This window comes from Colletotrichum destructivum, chromosome 5, assembly GCF_034447905.1.
Source record: "Colletotrichum destructivum chromosome 5, complete sequence".
NCBI classification, from domain to species: Eukaryota; Fungi; Ascomycota; class Sordariomycetes; order Glomerellales; family Glomerellaceae; genus Colletotrichum; species Colletotrichum destructivum.
Window position 1 is genome coordinate 979,467 of NC_085900.1, and position 21,902 is coordinate 1,001,368.

Consider the following 21,902-nt stretch of genomic DNA (forward strand, 5'->3'; position numbering starts at 1 on the left):
TTTCCTTTCCTTCAGTCTTGTTGTTGTTGTTGTTTTGGGTGTATGGATCTCGTTGGACCCTGAATTCATTCCGCCTCTTTCCAATTACCGCCGGCAATGCGTCGTAATACCAAGCTCCTGCTTCGCCGGCCTCGCTGTCAGTTGTCGAAGAAAACAGGGGCTGCGTGAGCGGTGGGGGGGTGGTCGCGACTAAGGTAAGACATGGCTGAACTGGTATTCTCCCGAGGATGCCGGGACTTATTGATTTTTTATCTGTAGGCGGCTCCAAATCTCCTTGGAGTCGGGGTGGAGAGCGGTAAGCGCGCGCCGAGATGAGACTTTCAAAGCGTCGCCAGCAGCATGAGGCTCTCTCTCTCTCTCTCTCTCTCTCTCTCTCTCAGTCTTTGTTCCCGCTGCATCAAGCTCACTCAGTCTATTCATCTCTTTTTCTCATTTCTTCATTATTGGCTTGTCATGCTTTTTTCCCGAGTCATCAGCAACTCTGTTGTTCTACCTCCCTTCGCCGAACCCTTTGCCCAAGCTTCCCCCTGGCACAAGAAAGGGATTCACACGGCCGACCCGCAAATGGTGATCACCATTTCGCGGCAATACAGAGAATGGTCAATGCCTGCGGCGCCAGGTACGATGCTGCAGGACCACTCGAGAGAGGCAGGGAGGAGGCTGCAATGGAGGAGGGATATGGGAATTACGGATACACAAGACAGGATCGAACTAGTAGACGTTGTGGGCGAGCGGCGGGGCGAAGATGCCTTCAACGGTCAATCTCAGTTGCTAACAAATAGTACGCACACTAGTAACACACAACATCCGCCGCCACAGGGCTGTGCTTGCTTGCGCTCTCTCCTTCACTGCAATTTCAACAAGGTTGAAGGAGTCCGACTTAGCCAACACGAGCCGGAAGGCGGTCTTGGTGTCCCCGGTTCGGACACACCACCATGACTCTCTCCCACTCACTCACTTGTGGTCTTGACTCGGCTCGACGCTAGACTCTACGGAGACCCAAACCCCCCCTTCTAGCGCCCAGTGCGCCAGTAAAGTCAAAAAACAGGACAATGAAAGCCTAACCGGTTGTGCTGCTTCACGGAACATCTCGAAGGCGGTGTTTGGCCAACTAACGAAAGGTTCGGTACATCGTACACCGTACAAGAGATGAGGGGGGAGGGTAGGGGGGGGGAGGGCATATGGGGGAGGTGGTCACACCCCTGTCCGGCACGCCGGGAAGAGAGCAGCGGTGGCCTGTCCCTGTCGAGGTTCATCGGGAAGCGTGCGATGGGCCTTGGAAATCCTTCATCCCCTGCCGCCGTCTGTCGTGCGCCCTCTCACGCTTGCCGTCCTCGAACCTCGACCGATACTGCTATCCTCCTTCAACTCCGGACGAGAGCTCGCGCATCTGGGATGGGACGGTCTAAGCGCACAAGAGACACACTGCGAGGTTTGCGACGACGGGCCAAGACTGGAGATGGTCTGATCTGCCTGCCCTGATGGCGTCATGGGGGAAGGTGGATTTACCGCTCCCTGGTCATGAAAGATGGTATTACAATGTATGTACAAATACTGGGCGAATCTCGTTTCAATCCTTCCTCTGGGCAGGACTCCGTGTACCAGCGATTTGGGACAGGTAGTGTCCTCCCCCCCGCCCTTGATGTGCATGTCTCAAATGGCCCGCGGCGTCGCGTGCAAGCCCGATTGATAGTCGCCTGGCTGGTTATAGTCCATCAATCCACCCTCTTGGGTCGTAGTCAGCAACAGCAGCCCCATTGCGGTCGCATCCAGCGATGACTGTCGCTGGCTGACTGACTGAGCCGTGCCGAAAGACGCGAGAATACATCCGAGACGGTGAGCGAGGGCCATCACCACCGCCTCTTCATGTTGACAATGAGCGCCGCCTGTCAGGCAAGATCCTTGCAGAGGACGACAACGACAGGGGAGTGTAGATGGCGTTGATCACGGGCTCCAAGCTGGGCCTGTTCCTGCAGAGCCGATTCAGAAGTTGGACCAGGTTGGCCGGCACTCACTGGCTGCGCCCAGGAACAGGCATGCATGCTTGTACAGAAAGTCAGAACCTCAGACGATTCATAACCTTCTCTTGGCGGGTGCCATGGACATGGGGATCGGGTTCTCTCTCGTCGAATACGATACATCACACTCCCTCACCCCTCCCCCCTCCCCCGTCCCCAAGTCTCGAAGCCGCCTGCTTTGCTTCGTTCGTGAACGTGCGTCGATGCTACTCAACGAGAGCGTGGCCGCCGGAGAATCGCGCGCTAGCAGCTAGTAGTGCTACCGGCCACTCGATAAAATTACGACTCTGCTCTGTTCCACACCGCAGCGCAGTCCGCAGAGTCCGCCTCCAACGTTCCCGGTGTCACGGCGGTGGGATTCCTGTCAGTTTGTTCGATCGGATCCGTCACGACGGAGAGTCCGTCCAACTACCGCGTTAGCGCGTCCCTCTCGGGCGGTAATTGAGGAGGACGGACGGTGGGAACTTCCATGGCCACTTGCATCGTACTACAGTACAGGGACTAGTATCTGTACTTGGATGGCAGCAATGGTTTTGAACGGGGGCATCCCTTCCTCGACGGATCTTGTGCTGCTTCGTCGTTCCTCGTCTTAGTCGACGACCTATTGGCCCGTTGAGCTTCATACGATGTAGACGCACACACCACACCTCATCTCAGTCATCCTTCTCACTCTCATGCTCACTCTCATCTCACTCTTACTACAGGTGTTTTTCCATTCATCCACTCACCCACTCCCCGGCGTGCAGGAATGAGAGACAGAGAGGGAGAAAGCAGGGGAAACCTCTACAGGTTTATGTTTCGAGAGTCTCATCTGATCAAGAGCCTTCACTCCCTGATTCCCTCCATCCCTCACGGAGGTGTGGTCTGCCCTGCGGTTCTCTCGACAGGCCGCTGCCGGTCTTCCTTCGACGCAGATGAAGCAGTTCAGACGGATCAGCCACTCTGCATGCGCGGATTCTCTCCAGGGCTGGATGACACTCCCTCCCACACACCCCTTCCCCTCCCCCTCATCCGCCATCACCAGCCACGCTGCTGAAACCGTCAGATGAATGAGGATTGAGGTCTGTGATACCGTCGAGAATCGGAGACGTCAGCGTTTGAGCCCTTCGCTACGCGGGAAGGGACGGAGTCTGGGCCGCCCGCCGACAGCGTCACAGGGAGGGAGAGGGGGGGGGGGATTGTCTGCTCGCCGCTTGGACGGGCAGCCCGTCGTGATGACACCCAACGTCTTCTGCCGCTGCCATTTGCGCTTGAAAATCGCAGGAAGAAAAGGGCCATGGAAACGCATCCCAATCCAAGCCGTCACGAACCCCCCTCCCCCTGCACGGAAACCCCAACAACGTCCCATCTCCCCCCCTTCTGCCCCCCCGGACGATCCCATATCAGCCTTTTTGATCACCATGATCAACTACTAGTCTACGGATATTGGCGCGCCATACGATGTAGAATTCCCAAGACAAGTCGAGCTTGACCAAGCTCTCTCTACCTCTTCCCCCTCGGCCTAGCAGCTCGGCGGCGCTTGCTGCGAAGCTACTAGTCGACTGCCGAAAACATGATCCTCCTCCTCCTGTCCATCTCGCGCCGTTGTTTCTCAAAAGGTTAGTCCTCCCGCCAAAAACCCTCTCGAGGGCAGCCACGCGGAACAGCTGTGCGTGGCGAAACCGAGGACTGCCCGACGACGTCGTCGACAACGACCTCATCTCACCGTCTGCAATCCCCGTCAGGACTTCTCTGCCTCCCTCCCCTTCTCCCCATGTTCTCTGTCGTGTTCTGCCGTCATGGCATATGGCCTCCCGTTCCTACGCTGTAACTCCGCGTGCTCCGCATCCCGGTCAGGGCAATGAGCGGTAGGAGGAGAAACACCGCCCAGCTTCAGAGACGTCTGCTACGGCGACGCCCCCCCCCCCCCCCCCCCCCCCCCTTCACTTCCCTCATACCTGTATACCAAGTTCTCTCTCTCTCTCTCTCCCCTCCCGCTTCCGAGTGCGGCAGAGCCAATTGCCATCGTCTCAAATGGAAGCAAGGGAAGTAGGAAAAACCACACACACACACACACCCACACACGCGAAAACGACGATACCCTCTGTATACGTACCAGGACATCGCGCCCCCCCCATCCGTCTACGTCTGTGACAACCCTCCCGTTTCAGGTGGTTGCAACTAACTGCCCTCTCTGAATCTTGAGGAAGCGGGATCGCTGGGAGCTTCCCGGGCAGACACCGTCGCCGTGCGTGTTGACAAACAGCTTTGTCAACCACCGAGCCATGCTTTAGACTTTTTCAACCATGTTTCCGGACTATTTGGCTTATTTCTTAATTTATTTTTCTTTTACCCCTCCATCTTCTTCCTCTTCCGTCTGTTGCTGTGGCATCATGCAAAGCCGAGGGAGACCAAGATAGAAAAGAGAGAGTGAGGGGGGACGACGAGTGATTGACTCGGGGGAACGGGGCAGAAGATCCAAGGAGGAGAACAGGTTGATCATCAAAAACCCTCCTTCTAGCTCGTGGATCGCCGTACGCTAGCGCGCAAAAGAGCCGGGAGGGCGTGTTTGTGGGGGGCAAAACAACAACGAGAATTCGGTATACCGTACAGATAGACTCCAACTCAACTCAGTTCAACTCAACTCTACAGGTAAGCCCTCCCCTGCCGATGAACGACACAGCCGACGACGACCAGACGACACGAACGGCGGGCGGAAGATGCCGCCGTTTTGGTCCCCAGCCGGCCATGACTTTTCCCTTTCCTCCTTAGCCAACAACGCCCGGGGGGGGATTAGTGGTGGGAGGGCCGTCCACGGTCCGAGTCTCATGAATTGAGTGGGTGTTGACACACGCCTGCGCCGTCCGTCTCAAGGTGCGCGTATCTTGGCACTTTTTCCCTTCGTCCCAACTCGCGCGCCCACCCCTTTGGGCGGCCCTTGTTTCTGCTTCCTGACGCAAATAAGGCCGGGGGGTCCCAAAATGGGGTTTCTTGTGGCCTCTCAACGGGGAAGAGGGGACGTGGGGTTTGCTGTGCTTCCCAGACCGTCTTTTCGGACGGGGCCCGGTTTGTGAATATCATCAGAGGGAGGGGGAGAAGGAGAAGAAGAGGGGAGAAGGGGGGAGGGGGGGGACTGCCTATCAACGGCTCCGCTTTGGTCCAAAAGATGTATGTAGGGGCCACGGAAGGCCTCGTTCCCGTGGACAATGGGGGGAGACGAGAGGAAAACCAGGACCCTGAGAGACCAGGGGATATGCGGTTTGGCAATACGTTTCGAGCCTCTCCTGGGCGCAGAGATCGTCGATAGAGTGTGTAAATCCCCCGAACCCTAAAACCGGAAGCCACGAGCAGGAGAGAGGCTCCGGCACATCTCGTGCGACCCGCGCAAATCGTCAAGGGAGGGAAGAGAAGGGGAGGGAAGGGGATTGGTGATCGATAAGGCGGTGAGAGGAAACGAAGAAAAAAAAGCCTAACTACTACTAACCCGCGGCAGAGACTCGCGATGCTGGGGCGTACGGCTTCTAGCAAGGTGAGACGTCGTGAGCTACGCCGAGCAAAGTCTGTGACTAACACAGTCAAACCCATTCATGCTCATGCTCGAGCCTCTTGTCTTTCGTCCATGTGTGTTGAGTGTTGTGTGTCATATTCTCTGCGCTCCCCCGCCGTTCGCCCTGTCACGACCTGCCATCAGAGCGTCAAGTTTCGTCTGTATTCTTCTTCCCCGTCAGACTCGACAAAGCCTTGCTGGTCGCCACATTCGAGCGGAGGGGGCTGGAACGCGTGGCATCTCATCTTTCTCGGCTCAACTCCCATTCGGTCTCAAAAAGGTCGCCCAGCCTGCCAACCCGTCTGACAGCCCGAGTATCCTCATGCGCCGCAGCCGCACCTTGAACAACCTGCCAAGAATGCGAGATGGCCAAGCAACGTCGGATCGGTCATCTTTCTCTCCATCACCTTCGTGGGGCTTGTCATGACCGAGCTGCATGATACTCCTGACCCCCCTCAGCGTAGCCTTGCGAGGCTGGCCCTTGACCCATGAGGCATCTCAAACGGTCAACGCGCCAGATGCCAGCCGCTCCCTACAGACAGACTCCCAATGCGGGGGGACCACGGTCGGAGACTGGGTTGTCCGGACGCAAGAAAAGTACACTGTATGACCAAGAAGTGAGAAGTCACCGAGAGCACCTCCCTTGGTACGCATAAAAGATCTGTGAGGATCGAAGCTTGGCTCTTCAGGCTTCCGCTTCTCTTCCATACATGTCACGACTGTCATGGGCGGGCCGATGTGTTTTGAATCGTTACCAGACCATGGTGGCGGCGTTTCAACTCGACAGGCTGCTCGTATATCACGGCGATATATAGGCTGTTAATGACAGATGGCGTTTCTTGACATGCGTGCCGTTTCAACCGAGGCTGCAAGGGCCAGGCCATGTATATCCCAAGTCTTCTCATGTATAGCCTCTTCTCCCCTCCCCAAGGGGTCTCAATAGCTGGACTGGTCGTTCCAGTATAGCGTCTCATGGTAGACCCTGTCGATAAAGTTAGCATACGTGGAAGTAAGAATATCTCGCTTCCCTTTTGATACAGGAGCGGCACAGGCATGCTGCACGCCGAAGAGCAAGCATCGTCATGATCCAAGCAAGGGGCACTTACTCGGGTCCGGTGGCGTACAAGGGCCAGCCAAGCTTCAGAGTTATGTACTGTATCAGGTGGCTCGCAACCTTGATCTGCCCGACGTCGGTGGGATGCCACTGTCCTCCGATGTCGTTGTGTTGCAGGATGCCGGTAGTGTTGAAGAAGTGGACGAACGGCTTTGCCGGCTTGCACGCCTTCCTGGTCGTATTGGTAACGGCGTCCCATATCGTTGGACTGCTGAGATATTCTTCCGAGTTGAAGTACTCGTAAACACTGTAGACTTCGTCCCTAAGATCCGTGTTTTGGTCGTACGTGTTGCCGTTCTGGAAGAAACCTTGCCACATTTGCTTTGACGCGAGAGTCAGTACCCAGGACAAGAACCCGGGAATGTGTTCATACCATGACTATGACCTGAGCATTAGGCCACTTGCCATGAATGCCTTGAATCAGCCGCTTGTAGTGTTCCACGTAAGTAGCTTTGCTGACGCTGTTTGCGGCGTTGGCATCGTTTGTGCCGAGATTGATAACGGCCAGGTCGGCGGCGGGGTTTCTGGAAAAGTCCCAAGGTTCGGGGTCATCTGCGCAGGCCGCTGTCAGCTGCCCGGTCCCAGAAAGCATCTGCAGCGTTGGATAAGAGTGTTGGCTTTGGTTGGAAGAGGCAAGGTCCAACTGTTGCTCCGGTGCTTTCGCATAACACATACCTCCCCATACTTCGGCCGCCCGTCCCCCAGTGTCCGACGTATAGAACCACTGGTGAGACTGTCCCCTAGGGTTGCCCCAACAGTTTTGGTCGGCAACGCAAATGCCTGGGTAGGCCGTGATCGAGTATTCCGTGTTTCCCAGGCCAGCGCCGACACCGTAAGCGAAACCCGCCATCGCCTCGTACGTGGCGTACATTCCTGCCGACAGACTATCGCCAATGAACTCGACCCGCCGCGGGTAATCGGGAATCTTGATGAGCTGTTCCCCAGAGGCAACATGGACCTGTTCGATCTGGACCCCGTAAGCCCAGTTTGTCACCCTCATCTCGAAAGTCACGGGGCTGACGGGGCCGGTAAGCTCGATGCCCGGGGTTTCGGGGCTCACAAAGAGGTGAGTCGCTCCGGCTGTGACGTTGGTGTGCATCCAGTCCAGACCGGCGATTCTGTAGGCCACCAAAGTGCTGCTGATGGTTTGATCACCAAACGTCACCGCGACGGTCTGGCCGGTGAAGCCGAATTTGATACCCGGAGCCCTGCAATGTCTGAGGATTTTTTTCATACGTATCAATGGGTTTCGGTGCAGACTCACGCCCACCAGGATATCTTTTTGGAGTCCCATCGACCCTTGTATGATATCTCCTCGGCATCGGCATCATAAGTCTTATAGTCGCCAGCAGCCAGGTCCACCTTGGTGTCGATGAAGTCTGTCACTCTGGGCCGACCATTCTCCAGGATTGTGGCCTTTACGGCGAAGACGCAAGCGAGCACCGTCGCTATGGAAGGGATAACCAGCATGGCAGCAGTTGTCCGTTGGGCTCGGGGCGTAGCGATGGTAGCCTGGCAGACAGCTTACGAACGCCACGATGCAAGGGACGAGGGCTTTTTATGCGATTTAGCGGCTGTATCTGATCATAATCGTGTTCGACCCCTCATGACAACATGGGCGATGAATCCGGGACGGTCCAACATGGACCGAAATGAGCGGAAAACATACATAGCATAACCCCGGTACATTGGGGGATGCTGTAGGAATAGCGCACCGGCTAACCGGAGCTTGAACCGCTCCCGACCCCCTCAAGCCGATCGTCTTCAGATCATGACGCCGGCTTTGCGGAAATCCAACATTCATCAGTCAAAAGGAAGCTATTCCGGTGACCATCAAACACCACCCAGATGGGTGTGCCGTTTTGTCGATTCTGCGACTTGTGCCTTTTGTTCAGCATCAAGAAGATGGGAAAGAAGGGAAAGCTCACAGGCCCCATACTGAATCGGCAGTGCGGCGTCGAGACGAGGCAACGTCGCTGTTGGAGTTCGTTATTTGCCGGTAACAACCAGCGGAAGGAGAGGTTCCGTAACCCGCATTGGTGTAAGCAGGTGGTCTGCAAGGTGGGATGAGATGTGGGTCGCCGGCGAGAACTGGCCGCTATGCAAGTCGAGTTCTTGAGAACGTCGCCGTCGGGTCCGAGCCGGACAGACGGACGGGGCGTTGTGGACTGTTGGAACCGCGGTGACGTCGAACCCCATGTGTTTTTAATTTTTCGACTTGGGGCAATTTGCGAAACACGTCCATGGATCGAGGCGATGTTCGTCTCTTCGCAATCTGCCGGCTCGTTCATCTGCATATGCATACATACGTGGGCAACAGCATGACTTCGTTTGGTCTTCGCCGCCCAGTCGCATGTTGCTTGTTTCGATTCGCGCCCGCCGCCCCCGGCCTTCTTTTTCTCGCCAGAGAAAGCAAGGCTTGAGAAGAAAGACACGGATGCTATTGGATTGAAACAAGGAGAGGTTGTAGAGGTGGCATGTCTGCGACCCGTCCAGCCGGCGGTCGGTTACGGCGTCGTCTAAAAAGTTGCAAGCCGCATTCCCCGGGAGGCCGGCGAGAGGACCGGGTGAAGCTGCCGGCTCTGCGGCAGCCAGCGCAGGACCTTGCACTTGATGCGAGCACTGACCGCCCGGGTATCCCCACGGAGCGTAATCGAGCTTGGTACAGAACAATAGAAGACCGAGTTGCAGCTGTTTGGATGCTCCGGCGGCGGCTATGCTGGGTTGGTGGTGGAAAATGGTAGTGATTGTTTTGGGCAGAGCAACTAAAAAGGTACTAAGAGCGCCGAATTGTTCGGGGCAAGCATGCCGAGGGGGAATAGGGAAAAGAGGAAATGTACGATCGCATCACCGCGAAGAGTGAAGGTGGACAAGGGAGAATGCAAGATGGAAGTCGATCAGTACCTACCTGGGTACTGTACCTTGCCTGCCTACCTGCCTACCTGGGTACCAACTGGAGGTAGCACTTGCCTGAAGTTGTAAGCTACCAGAAGCTGCAAACTGGAAATTGCAACCTGGGAGGCACCTACCAATTGCAAAGAAGGCAAAATGGACAAGGCCGAACAAAAACCTGGGAAGGTCCGGCCCATCCTCTTCACACCGAGCCAAGGGCAGGTACTAGACAGATATCTTCGTAGGTTCATAGTAGGTACTTGTGTTTCTAAGGAGAATTGCGAGAACAGAAGGTACCTTTGCTACCTACCGAACCACCCATAACAACCCGGTGATGTACTTTTGCATCTGCCAACTTAGGTACCGACGGGTACTTGCAATTATTCAATAAACATCGTCTCTGTCGTTCTGCTCGACATCACCAAACTCCCTCGTCCTGCCTCTCACCTCGTTCGCTCAGTCAACAATTCATCACCTGCGAACTCCTCAAAAGCTATAGCGTTCGCCGCCGAGTGTCTTGAGTCTTGAGATCGCCATCTCATTATATCTCGTCCCTGCCATCACACCCTCCCGCAATCCATCATCACGAGCCCGTTAGCCTTCCGTCGAAATAGGAAGGCCAATAATCTCGCAATCCCACCTCAGCGGAAACTTGGTCCACCCACCACTCTCAACTTTTCTGTCTGTCTCGTCTGGGGCTACGATTCGCGACTGGGACCGTGTGAGAAGAGGATAGCATCACTGGCAACAGTCTCTTGGGCACAAGTCACCTCCTCATCCAAAGCGCTTTTCACCAAAATTGCTTCCCACAATTCTCGACAATACATTGCCGCTGCCACTAGCCGTGTCGCAGTCCCAAAAGCGTGGGGAGAGATCGGCCGTCAGCTGATAGTGATACCGAGCTTCTCCTATTGCGCAGGGGAAGGGAAGAGACATCCACCCTACCTATGTAACCACGGCCGGGCTGGATAACTCGACTTCTTTCCCACTCACATACACAAAGCTGTGTGCCGTCATTAGGGGCCGTCCCGTTCGCGAGCCATCTGCGCTGGCGCCTTTGCGCTCTTTCTCCTCCCCAACAAGTCAAAGCGGCCGAGACCTTTGGCCTGGGTCTGAGTCTGGGCGACCAACCCGAGACCTGTGCGGGTAACAACTAACAAGGCATCGCGGTGGTGGAGGGTGCGAGCTCACCGGTTGTGTATCACCAAAACCCCCCCCGACTTCCAACACCGACGCTCTCCCTCTTTTTTCCCTACTTCTCCGACCTTCAAGACACCGTACTTTTTGCCTTCGCGCCCCGACGACACTCTTTTGAAATCCGCCTTGCCTCCAACAACTGCTGCCATCGTTTTACTCTGCGGCATATTGGGGCTTTCGCAACATTGAAGCCGCCACCGGCAAAGCCATTCCGAACTCAATTCGCTCGTACAGAGCCCCTAGCCTGATGTACCACCAGCCATGATCTCCGTCGCCTCTACGATATCATGACTTTGTGCGCGCTACGACCGCCCAGACAAAGGCCTATACAGTTCACAGCTCCGAGCAACAATACTTCATGCCATTCGTCGCAGCCTCACACCTCTCTCTCGCGCCCCGGATTGCCGTCGAACCCCTACTTTCCTCTCCCTCGAACCCCACCTCCGACAGGGACAAGACTCCGAAACCCGTCGCCGCTGTCGCCGCCGTATCGCCGCAACGGCAATCACGTATCATCCATCCTAGACATCCCACCGACGCGCGATCCGCTCACCGCTAGAGCCTTGCTGCCACCCAATATCCGCGCACGGTGCGCTGCACCGAGCCATGTCGACCACTCAAGCCAATGCGGTGCCTGACACGCAACTGGGATTGAGCTATGAAGAAATACAGCTGCTACGCCAGGGACAGGCTGCTCTGGGTCAGGGGGCCGGTGGAGGAGGTGGTGGTTCGAGCTCGTCGCGCGCAGCAAGCCGCGCATCAAGTCAGGGACTGCTGCTGCTGGACAGCACCTCGTTGGCTGCACTAGGACGGTATTTTGATCGCGTCATGGGCCAGATCGAGCAGCAGATCGTGTACCTCAGCGAGCAGAGCCAGATGTTCACCATGGCCCAGTTCGATCGAGCCGGTAATCTGATTGAAGGAGCAGATGCCGAAATCCAACGGTACCACGAGCTTCTTCGCCAACTGGACGAATTGGAACTCGACTTCGATCGGATAAGGCATATCAAAGAGATTGTACGCGGTTATAGAGCTCGCGTCGAGGAAATGGAACGCGAGCTCGAACGGAGCGGCAGCGGTTCCTCGTCGAGGCATCGGGAGGGCCACCATTCGTCACATCGCCACGGCCACTCTCACGGCCATCGTCACGGTCACGAAAGCTCTCGCCGCCACCGACACTAAGCTTCCCATCACTCGAGCTATACACCTCTTGTTCCTCGACAAGAAAACACCAGCCACACACGCTATACTTTTGCGGGCTTGCATAGGGGGCGGTCGAATGTCGATGAAAATCAGACCAAGCTCTCCTACTATTCTGCGCCAGAATGGGAGATATTGTTTACACGACGACCGCACAATCACGATATGCTGGCAACGAGACATGGGGGCGGACGCCTCTTCTAAAGCGGGAACACACAGCACCGCGGGATAACGTGTCAAATCAAGCCACGATTATGGCAGAGCTGTCTATGCATTAGGTTGTGTGAAAAGGAGGGGGTGGGGGGATTGTCAGCAGTCTTAAGACGGAGGGCCTCGCGGCTGGACAAGACTGGAATGCCTCACGGCTCGTCGTTTTGATTTCTCAAGGCGTTGTTTGCTCTTCTCTTCACGACATGACATGGATGCCTTGGTGTTTTATGTCACAAAAGCTGCACTCTTGCCGGTCCTCGCATGGAGGAGACGGCGCAGTCCCATTGAGTTGGACAAAAATACCCATTTTCTTCATTTGTTTACGAGAAAACAACACTCCAAGCCTCACGGCACAATGTCTGTATACGATCTGTTTCGAACGGGTCCACTGGTCAAATTGGATTATTTCCCTACATCACGAGCTACGTATCAATTCTGGTTTCTAAACGATTTGGGGATCACCGGGGACAGCGTAGGACGGCGCACTCGAGGCTGATGAGCCATTTGCTATTCTCACTTGTATTTAAAAGCCATAGTAATCCGGAACTCCAATCCAATCTGATTATCAGCGGACCTGTCAACGGTCAAACTGTGTACTCGCCGTGCTTTGGTTTGGGCTGAGACTCTGGAGGACGAGGCGCCGATCGCAACTGCGAACTGCTTGGGCAACGGTTGGGCAACAAACGCCCATTTTCCATTCATTACTCTGCCCCAACACTCACCCGTTCGTGCCGTCGGTGTACTTGGAGGTTGCTGTTTGCTCGTTTCCCGCTGGTACTGGACCCGAGTTATGCGGGGTTGAGGGGTTCTTTTGTTCGGCTGGGCTGTATGAGGCGCCATGCGCGCCGTGAGTGGCGAAGAAAGCTGGATGCATACAGCCCGGAGGAACGGGGGGGGGGGGGGGGGGGGATGGAGCGTGGGTGACATGAAATCAGCGTCAGTCCCCAAGTGAGACCTCTCTACTACATCTTTTCGTCTCTTCCATACCTCTCGCTTCTAGCTGTGATGGTTTCTGTAATCTCTCCGAGGTCTCAAATAGCCTCCAGAATCACTGGAATGATAGAAGGACGCCAGGACGGCGAGAAGAGATATAAGCGACAGGTGCTCCGAGCTTCCTTGCTACACGTTCCTGCGATATGCTTCGTCTGTGCCTGATGGACAACAGAAGAAATCCATACGCTCCACCTCGAGACCAACAGTATCAGGCCCCGCGACTTTCCCGCGGCTCCTGAGCAGCTCCCTCGGGTCGGTTCACCACCTCGACGACACTACCCTCGTGCATGACGACAACCGCGTCGTGCTCGATAAACCGCCCCTAGCCGGTGCGTGACCTCGACGACCGTCGCCTCCGCGAGATCGTCCTCCTTTCCCCCAGATGGTGGATGGTAAATCCGAGAATAGAAGGATCGGGGTGTGGGAGTGAGACCAGCACGACTTTGGATAGGACGCCCTGCTCCAATAGCACGACGAAGTGAAAACAGCCGCGCTCCCACGGGCTGAAGCAGCCGTCGTCGGCGACGGGTTAGGCTCACATCACGGGGTTTACATCGGAGAGAAAAGCACGCGAGGACGCCGTGATCAGAAAGAGGCCAAAGGCCAAAGGCCAAACTTGTGAAGCATTGGGAGTACTGACAGTCTGTGGGGATGCGGAGTTCTCTCCCCTACCAGCGCTGAGCATGAGACTCCTCAGGGAGACTACTTGGGGAGAGAAGTGCATGTTTGAGCATCACCTGGCACAGGGAATACTCAACAATATACTCCTTTGGAGTGGGGGGTGAAAGCTGACTGGGACCAGGGACGCCGTTGCGATGCGGCTTTGTAGGCTGGACGCTCGAGCGTCCCATCGCGAATGGGCGATGTATGCTTCGTGGCTTATCCCACTAGGGCGAAAACATCGACCGTCATGTCATCGTACAGAGACCGGGTGCGCGGATCTTCATGCCGGCCCGTCTCTCGATATCGCATCACCGCGGCCCTCCCACGAGGCCGGCGACCCTCAGCCCGCCCCCCTGCGCCGCGGCCCTCTCAACCTCGACCTCCTCCAGCGCGAGCCTCGGGCCCTCACCGAGCACCTTTTCGCGGTGCCACGGCCCGATAAACATGCCCTCCGGATCCGCCTCGTCCCTGACGGACCGCCACCGCGCAAAGTCCTCGCCGTACAGCGCCCCCACCGTCCCGCCGCTGACGACGAAGTTCTTGGCCCAGTGCGGCCGCCCGCCGAGGTCTCTCATCAGCCACTCGAACGCCTCGTAGTAGCGCTCCCGGCACGGCGGGTCCGCGTGGTACGGCCGGTAGAGCGTCGCGTTGAGGTACAGCGTGGGGCCGTCGGGGCGCGTCGGGTCAAGATACGGCCGCCGGCGCGGGTCCGACGACGACGTGTCGCTCACGCGCACCTCGACCGGCGCGTGAACGAAGAGCCTGGCGGCCGAGAAGGGTATATCGTGCGGGACGTAGTCCGGGTCGTCCGGGCCGAGGTGGTTCAACCACGACGACAGACGGCGGAGGGCCTCCGGGCCCTTGTGCAGCAGGATGGCCCACTCGTTGACGTACTGGCTGTAGAGGCAGTTCATCAGCAGCGCCTCGCGGCTGGGCTGGACGGCGGAGACGGTCGACCCGTTGCGGAAGCCGTACTGCATGCCGAAGACGAACCACTCAACCCACGGGAGGATCCGCGGGACGAGCTGCGCGAGGTACAGCAGGTTGTGGTAGACGTAGTAGCCCAGTGGGCCGTCGTAGTTCCTCCGGGGCGGCTCGACGTGCTCCTCGTCCGTCTTGTCCGCCTTCCAGGTCACCGCCCGGCGGGTGTAGGGGAACCACCACACGCGCACGAACTCGCTCTGCGTCCACAGGGCCCCCTTGGTCCACGCGTCCAGCATCGCGCGGTCGGCGTCGATGGTCTGCGTCCACCGCAGCGTGAAGGCCGGCACGGCGCGGAAGGTGATCTCGGTGATGACGCCCAGCGCGCCGAGGGAGAGCAGCGCGGCGCGGAAGAGCGCCGAGTTCTCGTCAGCGGAGCAGGATTTGGTCCGGCCGTCGGCCAGGGTGATCTTGAGGGCGACGACGTCCTCGGACATGAGGCCGTGGGCGAGGCTGCTCCCGTGGGTGCCGGTGGAGATGGCGCCGGCGATGGACTGCTGGTTGATGCTGCCGAGGTTCGGCATGGCCAGACCCCTCTGGTCGAGCTCGTCGCACAGGGCGTGCAGGCGAATGCCGCTCTGGACGACGGCGAGGCCGGTGGAGGCGTCGACGGAGAGAACGCGAGCGTAGTGGTCAAGGTTGAGCTGCCAGCTCGAGGTGCAGGTGATGTGTGAGGGCGAGTGGCCGCAGCCGACAGTGACGAGGCGGCGGCGGTGCCTGCGGGCGAGGTCGACGACCTTTTCGATCTCGGCGAGCGACTCGGGCTGGATGTAGAGTTCCGGCAGCGAGTGGAAGGTCTTGGCCCAAGTGTGGTGGGCGTGGTTGGCGCGGGCGCGGAAGGGAATGCCGTCGGCGGCGCTCTTTTCGAGCAGGGCGGCGATGGCCGGGTCCATGGCGGGGAGAACCTGAAAGTCCAGATGATTCCTTTGATATAAGATCAGAGGTTGATTACTTGTCCGCCAACGATGGTATACTTTGGTAGTAGGTTGATTCGCGCTGATTCTGTTGTCGGCTCAGGTACTATTCGACACTAGACGCGGTCAAGATGCCGTTGAAGATGGATGGAAAAGAGGAAAGCAGATCATGAAAGAAACAGCAATCGGGAAACCTCCACGGCTCGAAAACACAATATGGGTTGGACCAGCTCATGATGGTGTGAGACACGGGCGATACGGAAGCCCGCTTCGGCTCAAACTGTGATTCGCCGGCGCAGAAAGTCATCGAGTCACCGTTTGCGGCGGCATGCGGGGCCGCTAATCCGGAGCAGCGGGCAAGAGGTGGAAACATGAGCAACATGGCGATTTTGAGGAAACTCAAGCGAGATTCTTCAACAAACATCATGCCAAACGCTCCAGAAATAAGCAGTCCATTCTAAGCTGGTACAATCCACCTACAGCTTAGGTGACTCAACACCCAATCTTAACTTAAAGAACACTCTTATAACCCCAGCATCAAATCACTTGACTGACACACCTTACCCCAACCCGTAGAATTGCCCTCAGATTAGCTCTCTCATGTTCTCACGGACAACGGCCGATAGGACTCCGCCATAGTGACTGGATGTGCCCTCGTGCTGCCTGCAACTTTGGCTTATTTGGACTTCGTGTCATCACCGGGCAATTCTATATTCTCTCACTGCGCCGCCGCTTGGCAGGCGGTCCTAAGATCTGCACGTCCACGTTAGCAGTAAATCAATTATCCGACCATCTCAAGGGTCGACTTACCGGCCAGCTCCGATTGAAAACTATATACGTCCTGTCATGAGCGTGCTCTGAGGGCGAACCACACTCCTGGGGGAGTGAGGCCATGGCCCGAGAAACGTTGCTTCTAGACTTTTGCAAATTGTCGTCATTGCGGCACGAGATCCCAGGAACGAGCGCCAGCCGTGAAGCGGCGCAACGATGACATCCATGCTGAGGGAACCCCCAGATGGCGCCTGCTCAGATCTCTGTTCTTTGGTGCTGGTCTTGTCATCGCGTGGAGGGCTCTTCGCAGAACCACGGCACTGATGATCCCGTAACCTTGATGTGAAAGTTATCATCATCGCAGGCTGGCGGTGGTTGGGGTGAAGGGAGGAGGATTTCGACTCCTACTAAGCGTCAAGTAAACAGGCAAATGGAAAAAGAAATCACAAAACCCCAGCAGCAGACCAAAACCAAGGCGTCCAGAAGCCAGGAGAGTGAATAAGTCGTTGGAAAGAGGGACATTGTTGCTCAAAGCTATTCGTGTCTCTCCCATATCTCACTCGAGATAAGGTACATGGATTCGAACCCGTGCGCAGAGTTGATGTCTGCACAGACAAGATCCTGTTGAAGACGGCGTGGGTATCCTCGAAAAGATGTCTAAAAAGACATCTGCAAATCAAGAGTCTTCTAGTCGAGAAGATCTGCAATACTGTCAGCTGTTTGGTCTTCTTGCAGTGATCTCAGGCCACTCACCTCTTGCCTCGGTCATGATGGCGCGCTTGGAGATGCAAGATTGCATTTTCCATTCAGCGACGATACCATTGCATGATACTGATGAGGCGGAAAATTCGAGTTCAGAAATGCTCGCTGTTGCGCAAAGTCCACGTTGGCAGTCGGCAAAATATCCCAGTGAGGTGATGAAGGACACAGAAAGAGAGCGCGACCTGACGCGACGCAGAAGTAGCTTTGGGCCCGTTCCCTGTTCTCCACTTTATAAGCACCGCCACATTGACACACCACCACCTACAGCCACGGCGCCCCTTGTAGCGGCTTTGATGCCTGTATGATATATGATCTCAAGTGCGTTCTCCAACTTCTTGACTATTTATTCGTGACATGCGCTGCTCTCCCACAGATATTCACAGTCTATCCTTTTCAACCTCGACAGCCTCCTTCAGCCTCTCCTCGATCCGGGCAATCACCTCGGCATCGTACAGATCCTCCAACTTCGTGTCGTCCTTCTTGAGGTACTCCTTCTCGTGGCGGAGCGCCTCGTCCCTCGTCATGCAGACGAGGTCGCGGAAGCGGATGTTGGACCACTTCTGCTCCTCGGCACCCTCACCGATGCGCAGCTTTGTCGGGCCCTCGGGTCTCCGCCACCGCACGAGCACAAGTCTGTTGATGAGGCCCGTGACGGCGCTGCGTCCCTTCCACAGCTCCTCGGCCAGGAACGCCGCGTCGCCGAGGGAGATGGGGATGCGGAGGCCCCTGGACTCCTCGATTCCGTACCGGTGGTGCACTATTCTTGTCTCTGAGCCCTGCACAAATGCCACAATGTCCGTGTAGAGCTTGTCGCGGTTCTTGGCCGGGACGTAGTCAAGGGGGTAGCCTGAGCGCTGGTCAGTTTGTGTACAAATATCCGACGCTGGACAGGCAAGGAGGCTTACCAGATATGCTGAGAATGACGTGGTTTGCGACGACGTAGCCAAAGACGGCGGGCATGGTTCCGAGGACAGGGAGGATTCGCACTCTGAAGGTAGGCAGCACGCTGAGGTCGCCGACAGTGCCCTTCTTAAACTCTTCCTCGGATAGCGGCAGGAGAGCGGCCTTGCCCTCGCCAGCCACCTCAGTCGAGTAGACAACGGGGATTCCGCCAGTGACGCCTTGCAGCTTCAGCTTCCTGCGCGTAGCTCTCGAGAGTCCGTCGTCCGTGCTGGCTCCGATGTCGCCGACGTTGACACGAGTAGGATCGCCCTTGGCACCTGCCCCCATACTGGAGATGACGGGGATCTTGTTGTCGTGACAGTACTTGAGCAGGGCAACCTTGGTGTCGATGTTGTCGATGGCATCGACAACGTAGTCCGGCTGCTGTCCGTCCTCGGCCCAGGGGGCGAGGAGCTCCTCGGCGGCCGACTTTTCGAACTTTTGGTTCTTGAGCTCGTACTTGGCCCAGGGGGCGATGGCGATGAGGCGGCGGTAGAGACACTGAACCTTGGGGATGCCGACGTCGGCGAGGGTGGCGACGGCGTGGCGGTTGAGCGAGCTGAGAGTGACCTGGTCGAAGTCGATGAGACGGATTCTGGAGACGCCGGAGCGGGCGAGGGCGGCGGTGCAGTGTGAGCCGACGCCGCCGCAGCCAACGACGATGACGAATGAATTCCGGAGCTTCAGCAGGCCCTCGTCCTTCAGAAACACCCTGTTGCGGGCCAGCTGCTCCAGGATGAGTTCCTCGTCAAAGTCGCCGGCTTGCGCCCTCCTCGCGAGAGCCTGGTTGCGTGCATCCTCCTTGTCAATGGGGGGAGATGCGGCTCCGAACTGGGTGAGCTGCGACTGTTAGTCTTCTGTGTTCGCAACAAGCATATATGTATATATGGATGGGTGAGACAACGTGACACACCTTTGCCGCTTCTTCAGAAGACGAGGGGATGGACTTCTTCAAGTCCTCAATGCGCTCTTTTCTTTCAAATGCTTGGTATCCAAGGATAAGACATGCCACCGTCGCACCAGACAAGACTGCCGTGGCAGCGAGTTGTGCGTGCGGACTCGATGCCGCTCGGGAGAAGAATGAAGACATGCTCAACCTCGCTTGCTCATCATGTAGAGGGATGAATCAAGAGAATATGATGAGGTCCAGGGTGTGTATCGAGTGGCCCTTAAATCGGCCAGTCTTACACATGAACGGATACTAACAAGTCACCCTCTCATCAACAATGGGTCTCATTCGCGAAAACCGTCAGGGCGTTCAAGGTGAAGAGAAAAAAGTCGACCAGGTGAGTGGCCAATCATAAGACGCAGTTCTGCTTTTTTTGCGGAACAACCACCCACCGACGGCTATGGTGACCAGCTGGCAACACTTATACCAGATGTCATTTCCACTACAGCCAGGTTCCGTCCCCACATCGGCATCGAATCTTGTCCGACCGACAGCTTCCCCGGCTCCCAAAGCTTGAGGTTGTCGGTAGTAACTACCACCTTCCACCCCTCGAAACCCCAAGAACAGAGCGCTACGAGACTTGAACTCCAAAGTCGTACAACCAACGAACCGCCGAGATATATGAGTACATCCGACGCATAACTGGCCTCCCCTTCCCTCCCCGGCCCGCAGCCACGATGCGCCAGCGCCTAGCTCTCCGCCGAATCCTCCTCCAGAGGCTCTTCCGCCTCCAGAGCACTCGGCCTTTCACGAGCAACACATCCCTGACCTCGCGCAGCCGCCCACAACTCCCCTTTCTCTCGATTCCCGTGACGTCCCCGCGGCCCCGCGTCCGCTACTTTACCACCGAAAAGAAACAATGGCTCCGCTACGAGGGCCGCTTGTTCCTCCGGTACAACGTCTCCATCTGGGGCGGTGCCCTGTGCATCTTCGCCATCGTCTTCCTGCTGAACCAGGAGGCCCTCGAGAAGGACCATCCGACGCCGCACGAGTGGTCGTTCCTGACGAGAATGGGCGTGCGCGGCGCCAAGGATGCTGCAAAGGACAGCCAGAATAGGGACGTGAACTGGGTCGAAGTCCTCGTGTCGTGCAGGGCCATGCTCAAAAGGCTGGAGGACCCCAACATCGACGGCGCCGGCATCAGGGAGCTACTGGAAGAGCCTCTGTCAATTGACGGTGTCGGAAGTGCCGGGAAGGACCTGACTGCCATGAGCGAGAACTGGAGGAGGGGCTACTATGAGATGTTGATGCTTCTGGCGCAGGCCTCGGAGCAGCTGGACGGCTGGGTCAGGGACACGACGAGGGACATCATCTTCCCGCCAGAGGTCGTTCGCGGCCCCTCAAACCCGCATCCGAAACCGATCCCCGCAGGTGCCGAGAGCGCGCCGAACGAGGAGGACTGCGAAGTCGCCTACGAGCCCGCCGAGAACCACTACCTGCGTGTCCTCACCACCAAGGGCTTCACGAACCGCCAGAAGATGGACGCCGCCCTGAGGTACGCCTCCTTCCTCGACTACAAGCACCTGCCCGACGCCGCCGACAGGATGTACCAGTGGGCCCTGTCGCTGGCGACCGAGACGACGCCGAACTCGCCGCCCCTCGTCGACCCCCGCACGTACACCATCAATGACAAGACGACGCTGCCGTCTGAGAACGTCCTGAACGTCCTCACGTCGATCGCCCTGCATAAAGCCCGCAACGGCGACGTCAACGCTGCGCTGCCCATCTTCATCTCCGTCCTCCGTGCCCGTCGCGCCCTTCCGCAAGTGCCCCTCCCGGGCCAGGAACGCCCCACCGAAACGCCCGGCACGCTGTGGCAGAAGGTTTGGAATCTCAGTAAGGCGCCGGTGTACCCCTCGCCGCCCGACGACGGCACCCGCCCACCCTGGAGACACCCCAAGGAGCTCTGCGAGGAGGCCGGCCTGAACCTGTACATTGGTGAGATCCTGTACGCGACAAAGGACTCCAAGGCGAACCGCGAGGAGGGCCTCGCATGGACGCGGGACGCCGTCGACCTCGCCGAGGAGCAGCTTCGCAAAGTCGGCCCCTTGGGCGGCGATAAGGAGGCCCGGCAGACGTGTCGCGAGTGCCTCGGCACGGGGCTACAGAACTGGTCTGCCATGGTGGCGCGGCTGGCCCGGGAGGAGGCGAGGGGCAAGGCGGCACCTGTCAAGTCCGTCTTCGGCTTCTGGAGCGGGGCCGCCGAGACGGACGATGTCAGCAGGTGGGCGGCGGAGGAGAAGGTCGTCGCGGAGAGGATCCGGCGTACGAGGGAGCTGCTCGTGCAGGCCGAGCCGCCTGCCGCCGGGCTGGCATCTCTGCTACAGGTGTAGCCTGTGACGGCGGCTACTGATGTAAAACATACAGTGGCAACGGGATGGGTTTTGTGTATTATACTGTCCATACTACAGGTTCGATGATACCATATGAATGTTCGCTCATCTGTTCGCGTACACTTCTTTTAGAGGCTGAAGGGTATCTACTCCGAATGGAGGGCGATGTTTGGCTCAAGGTTGGCGACTACGGTTTTGACCAAGCGCATATTGGGTTCACCAGCCAACACCTGTATCCTTAATCACTTCTTACGGGCTGACGGCCATTGCGATGTTGGATGTCCAAAGTGCCAGTTCGGCCGAGAACTTGTGGTATATTATCAACCTTGATGACTGCGGCCAAATGCCTCGAGGGCGCGGAAGCGCCGAATCAGATTGGAAAATGTTGATTTGATTGCAGGAACCACAAGCATTCTGTCTTCACAGAGACAGATGCT

General features: G+C 57.2%; 6 protein-coding genes across 6 annotated transcripts; 2 read left to right on the plus strand and 4 right to left on the minus strand.

The window, feature by feature from the left end:
• Window positions 1-6,480: 6,480 nt before the first annotated feature.
• On the minus strand, window positions 6,481-8,128 carry CDEST_07896 (Putative SGNH hydrolase superfamily, CtCE2-like domain-containing protein; the record flags this gene model as incomplete). Its single annotated transcript, XM_062924055.1, has 4 exons — window positions 6,481-6,526; window positions 6,651-6,979; window positions 7,032-7,866; window positions 7,923-8,128. The coding sequence occupies 4 exons, from the start codon at window positions 8,126-8,128 to the stop codon at window positions 6,481-6,483; spliced, it is 1,416 nt and encodes a 471-aa protein (XP_062780106.1).
• A 2,138-nt stretch (window positions 8,129-10,266) lies between these two features.
• Window positions 10,267-12,710, plus strand: CDEST_07897 (uncharacterized protein). The gene has a single exon (XM_062924056.1). The coding sequence runs from the start codon at window positions 11,354-11,356 to the stop codon at window positions 11,927-11,929; it is 576 nt and encodes a 191-aa protein (XP_062780107.1). The 5' UTR covers window positions 10,267-11,353; the 3' UTR covers window positions 11,930-12,710.
• An 820-nt stretch (window positions 12,711-13,530) lies between these two features.
• On the minus strand, window positions 13,531-15,902 carry CDEST_07898 (Putative oxygen oxidoreductase covalent FAD-binding, D-arabinono-1,4-lactone oxidase). The gene has a single exon (XM_062924057.1). It carries the CDS (start codon window positions 15,685-15,687, stop codon window positions 14,122-14,124), a length of 1,566 nt encoding a protein of 521 aa, XP_062780108.1. The 5' UTR covers window positions 15,688-15,902; the 3' UTR covers window positions 13,531-14,121.
• A 1-nt stretch (window position 15,903) lies between these two features.
• On the minus strand, window positions 15,904-17,396 carry CDEST_07899 (uncharacterized protein). Its single transcript, XM_062924058.1, has 3 exons — window positions 17,233-17,396; window positions 16,519-17,180; window positions 15,904-16,461 (listed from the first exon to the last, which is right to left on the minus strand). The coding sequence occupies exon 2, from the start codon at window positions 16,836-16,838 to the stop codon at window positions 16,539-16,541; it is 300 nt and encodes a 99-aa protein (XP_062780109.1). The 5' UTR covers window positions 16,839-17,180; window positions 17,233-17,396; the 3' UTR covers window positions 15,904-16,461; window positions 16,519-16,538.
• A 53-nt stretch (window positions 17,397-17,449) lies between these two features.
• On the minus strand, window positions 17,450-19,447 carry CDEST_07900 (Putative THIF-type NAD/FAD binding, ubiquitin-activating enzyme, ThiF/MoeB/HesA family). Its single transcript, XM_062924059.1, has 3 exons — window positions 19,097-19,447; window positions 18,147-19,023; window positions 17,450-18,088 (listed from the first exon to the last, which is right to left on the minus strand). The coding sequence occupies exons 1-3, from the start codon at window positions 19,271-19,273 to the stop codon at window positions 17,619-17,621; spliced, it is 1,524 nt and encodes a 507-aa protein (XP_062780110.1). The 5' UTR covers window positions 19,274-19,447; the 3' UTR covers window positions 17,450-17,618.
• Window positions 19,448-19,613: 166 nt separating this feature from the next.
• Window positions 19,614-21,807, plus strand: CDEST_07901 (uncharacterized protein). Its single transcript, XM_062924060.1, has one exon. The coding sequence runs from the start codon at window positions 19,810-19,812 to the stop codon at window positions 21,463-21,465; it is 1,656 nt and encodes a 551-aa protein (XP_062780111.1). The 5' UTR covers window positions 19,614-19,809; the 3' UTR covers window positions 21,466-21,807.
• Window positions 21,808-21,902: the final 95 nt, after the last annotated feature.

Coding starts and splice junctions, on each gene's coding strand:
- CDEST_07897 (XM_062924056.1), top strand. CDS start 11,354: ATGTCGACCACTCAAGCCAATGCGGTGCCTGACACGCAACTGGGATTG.
- CDEST_07898 (XM_062924057.1), bottom strand. CDS start 15,687: ATGGACCCGGCCATCGCCGCCCTGCTCGAAAAGAGCGCCGCCGACGGC.
- CDEST_07899 (XM_062924058.1), bottom strand. CDS start 16,838: ATGATGATAACTTTCACATCAAGGTTACGGGATCATCAGTGCCGTGGT.
- CDEST_07900 (XM_062924059.1), bottom strand. CDS start 19,273: ATGTCTTCATTCTTCTCCCGAGCGGCATCGAGTCCGCACGCACAACTC. Junction 19,024..19,096: donor CTTCTGAAGAAGCGGCAAAG/GTGTGTCACGTT, acceptor TAACAGTCGCAG/CTCACCCAGTTCGGAGCCGC. Junction 18,089..18,146: donor CGTCATTCTCAGCATATCTG/GTAAGCCTCCTT, acceptor ACCAGCGCTCAG/GCTACCCCCTTGACTACGTC.
- CDEST_07901 (XM_062924060.1), top strand. CDS start 19,810: ATGCGCCAGCGCCTAGCTCTCCGCCGAATCCTCCTCCAGAGGCTCTTC.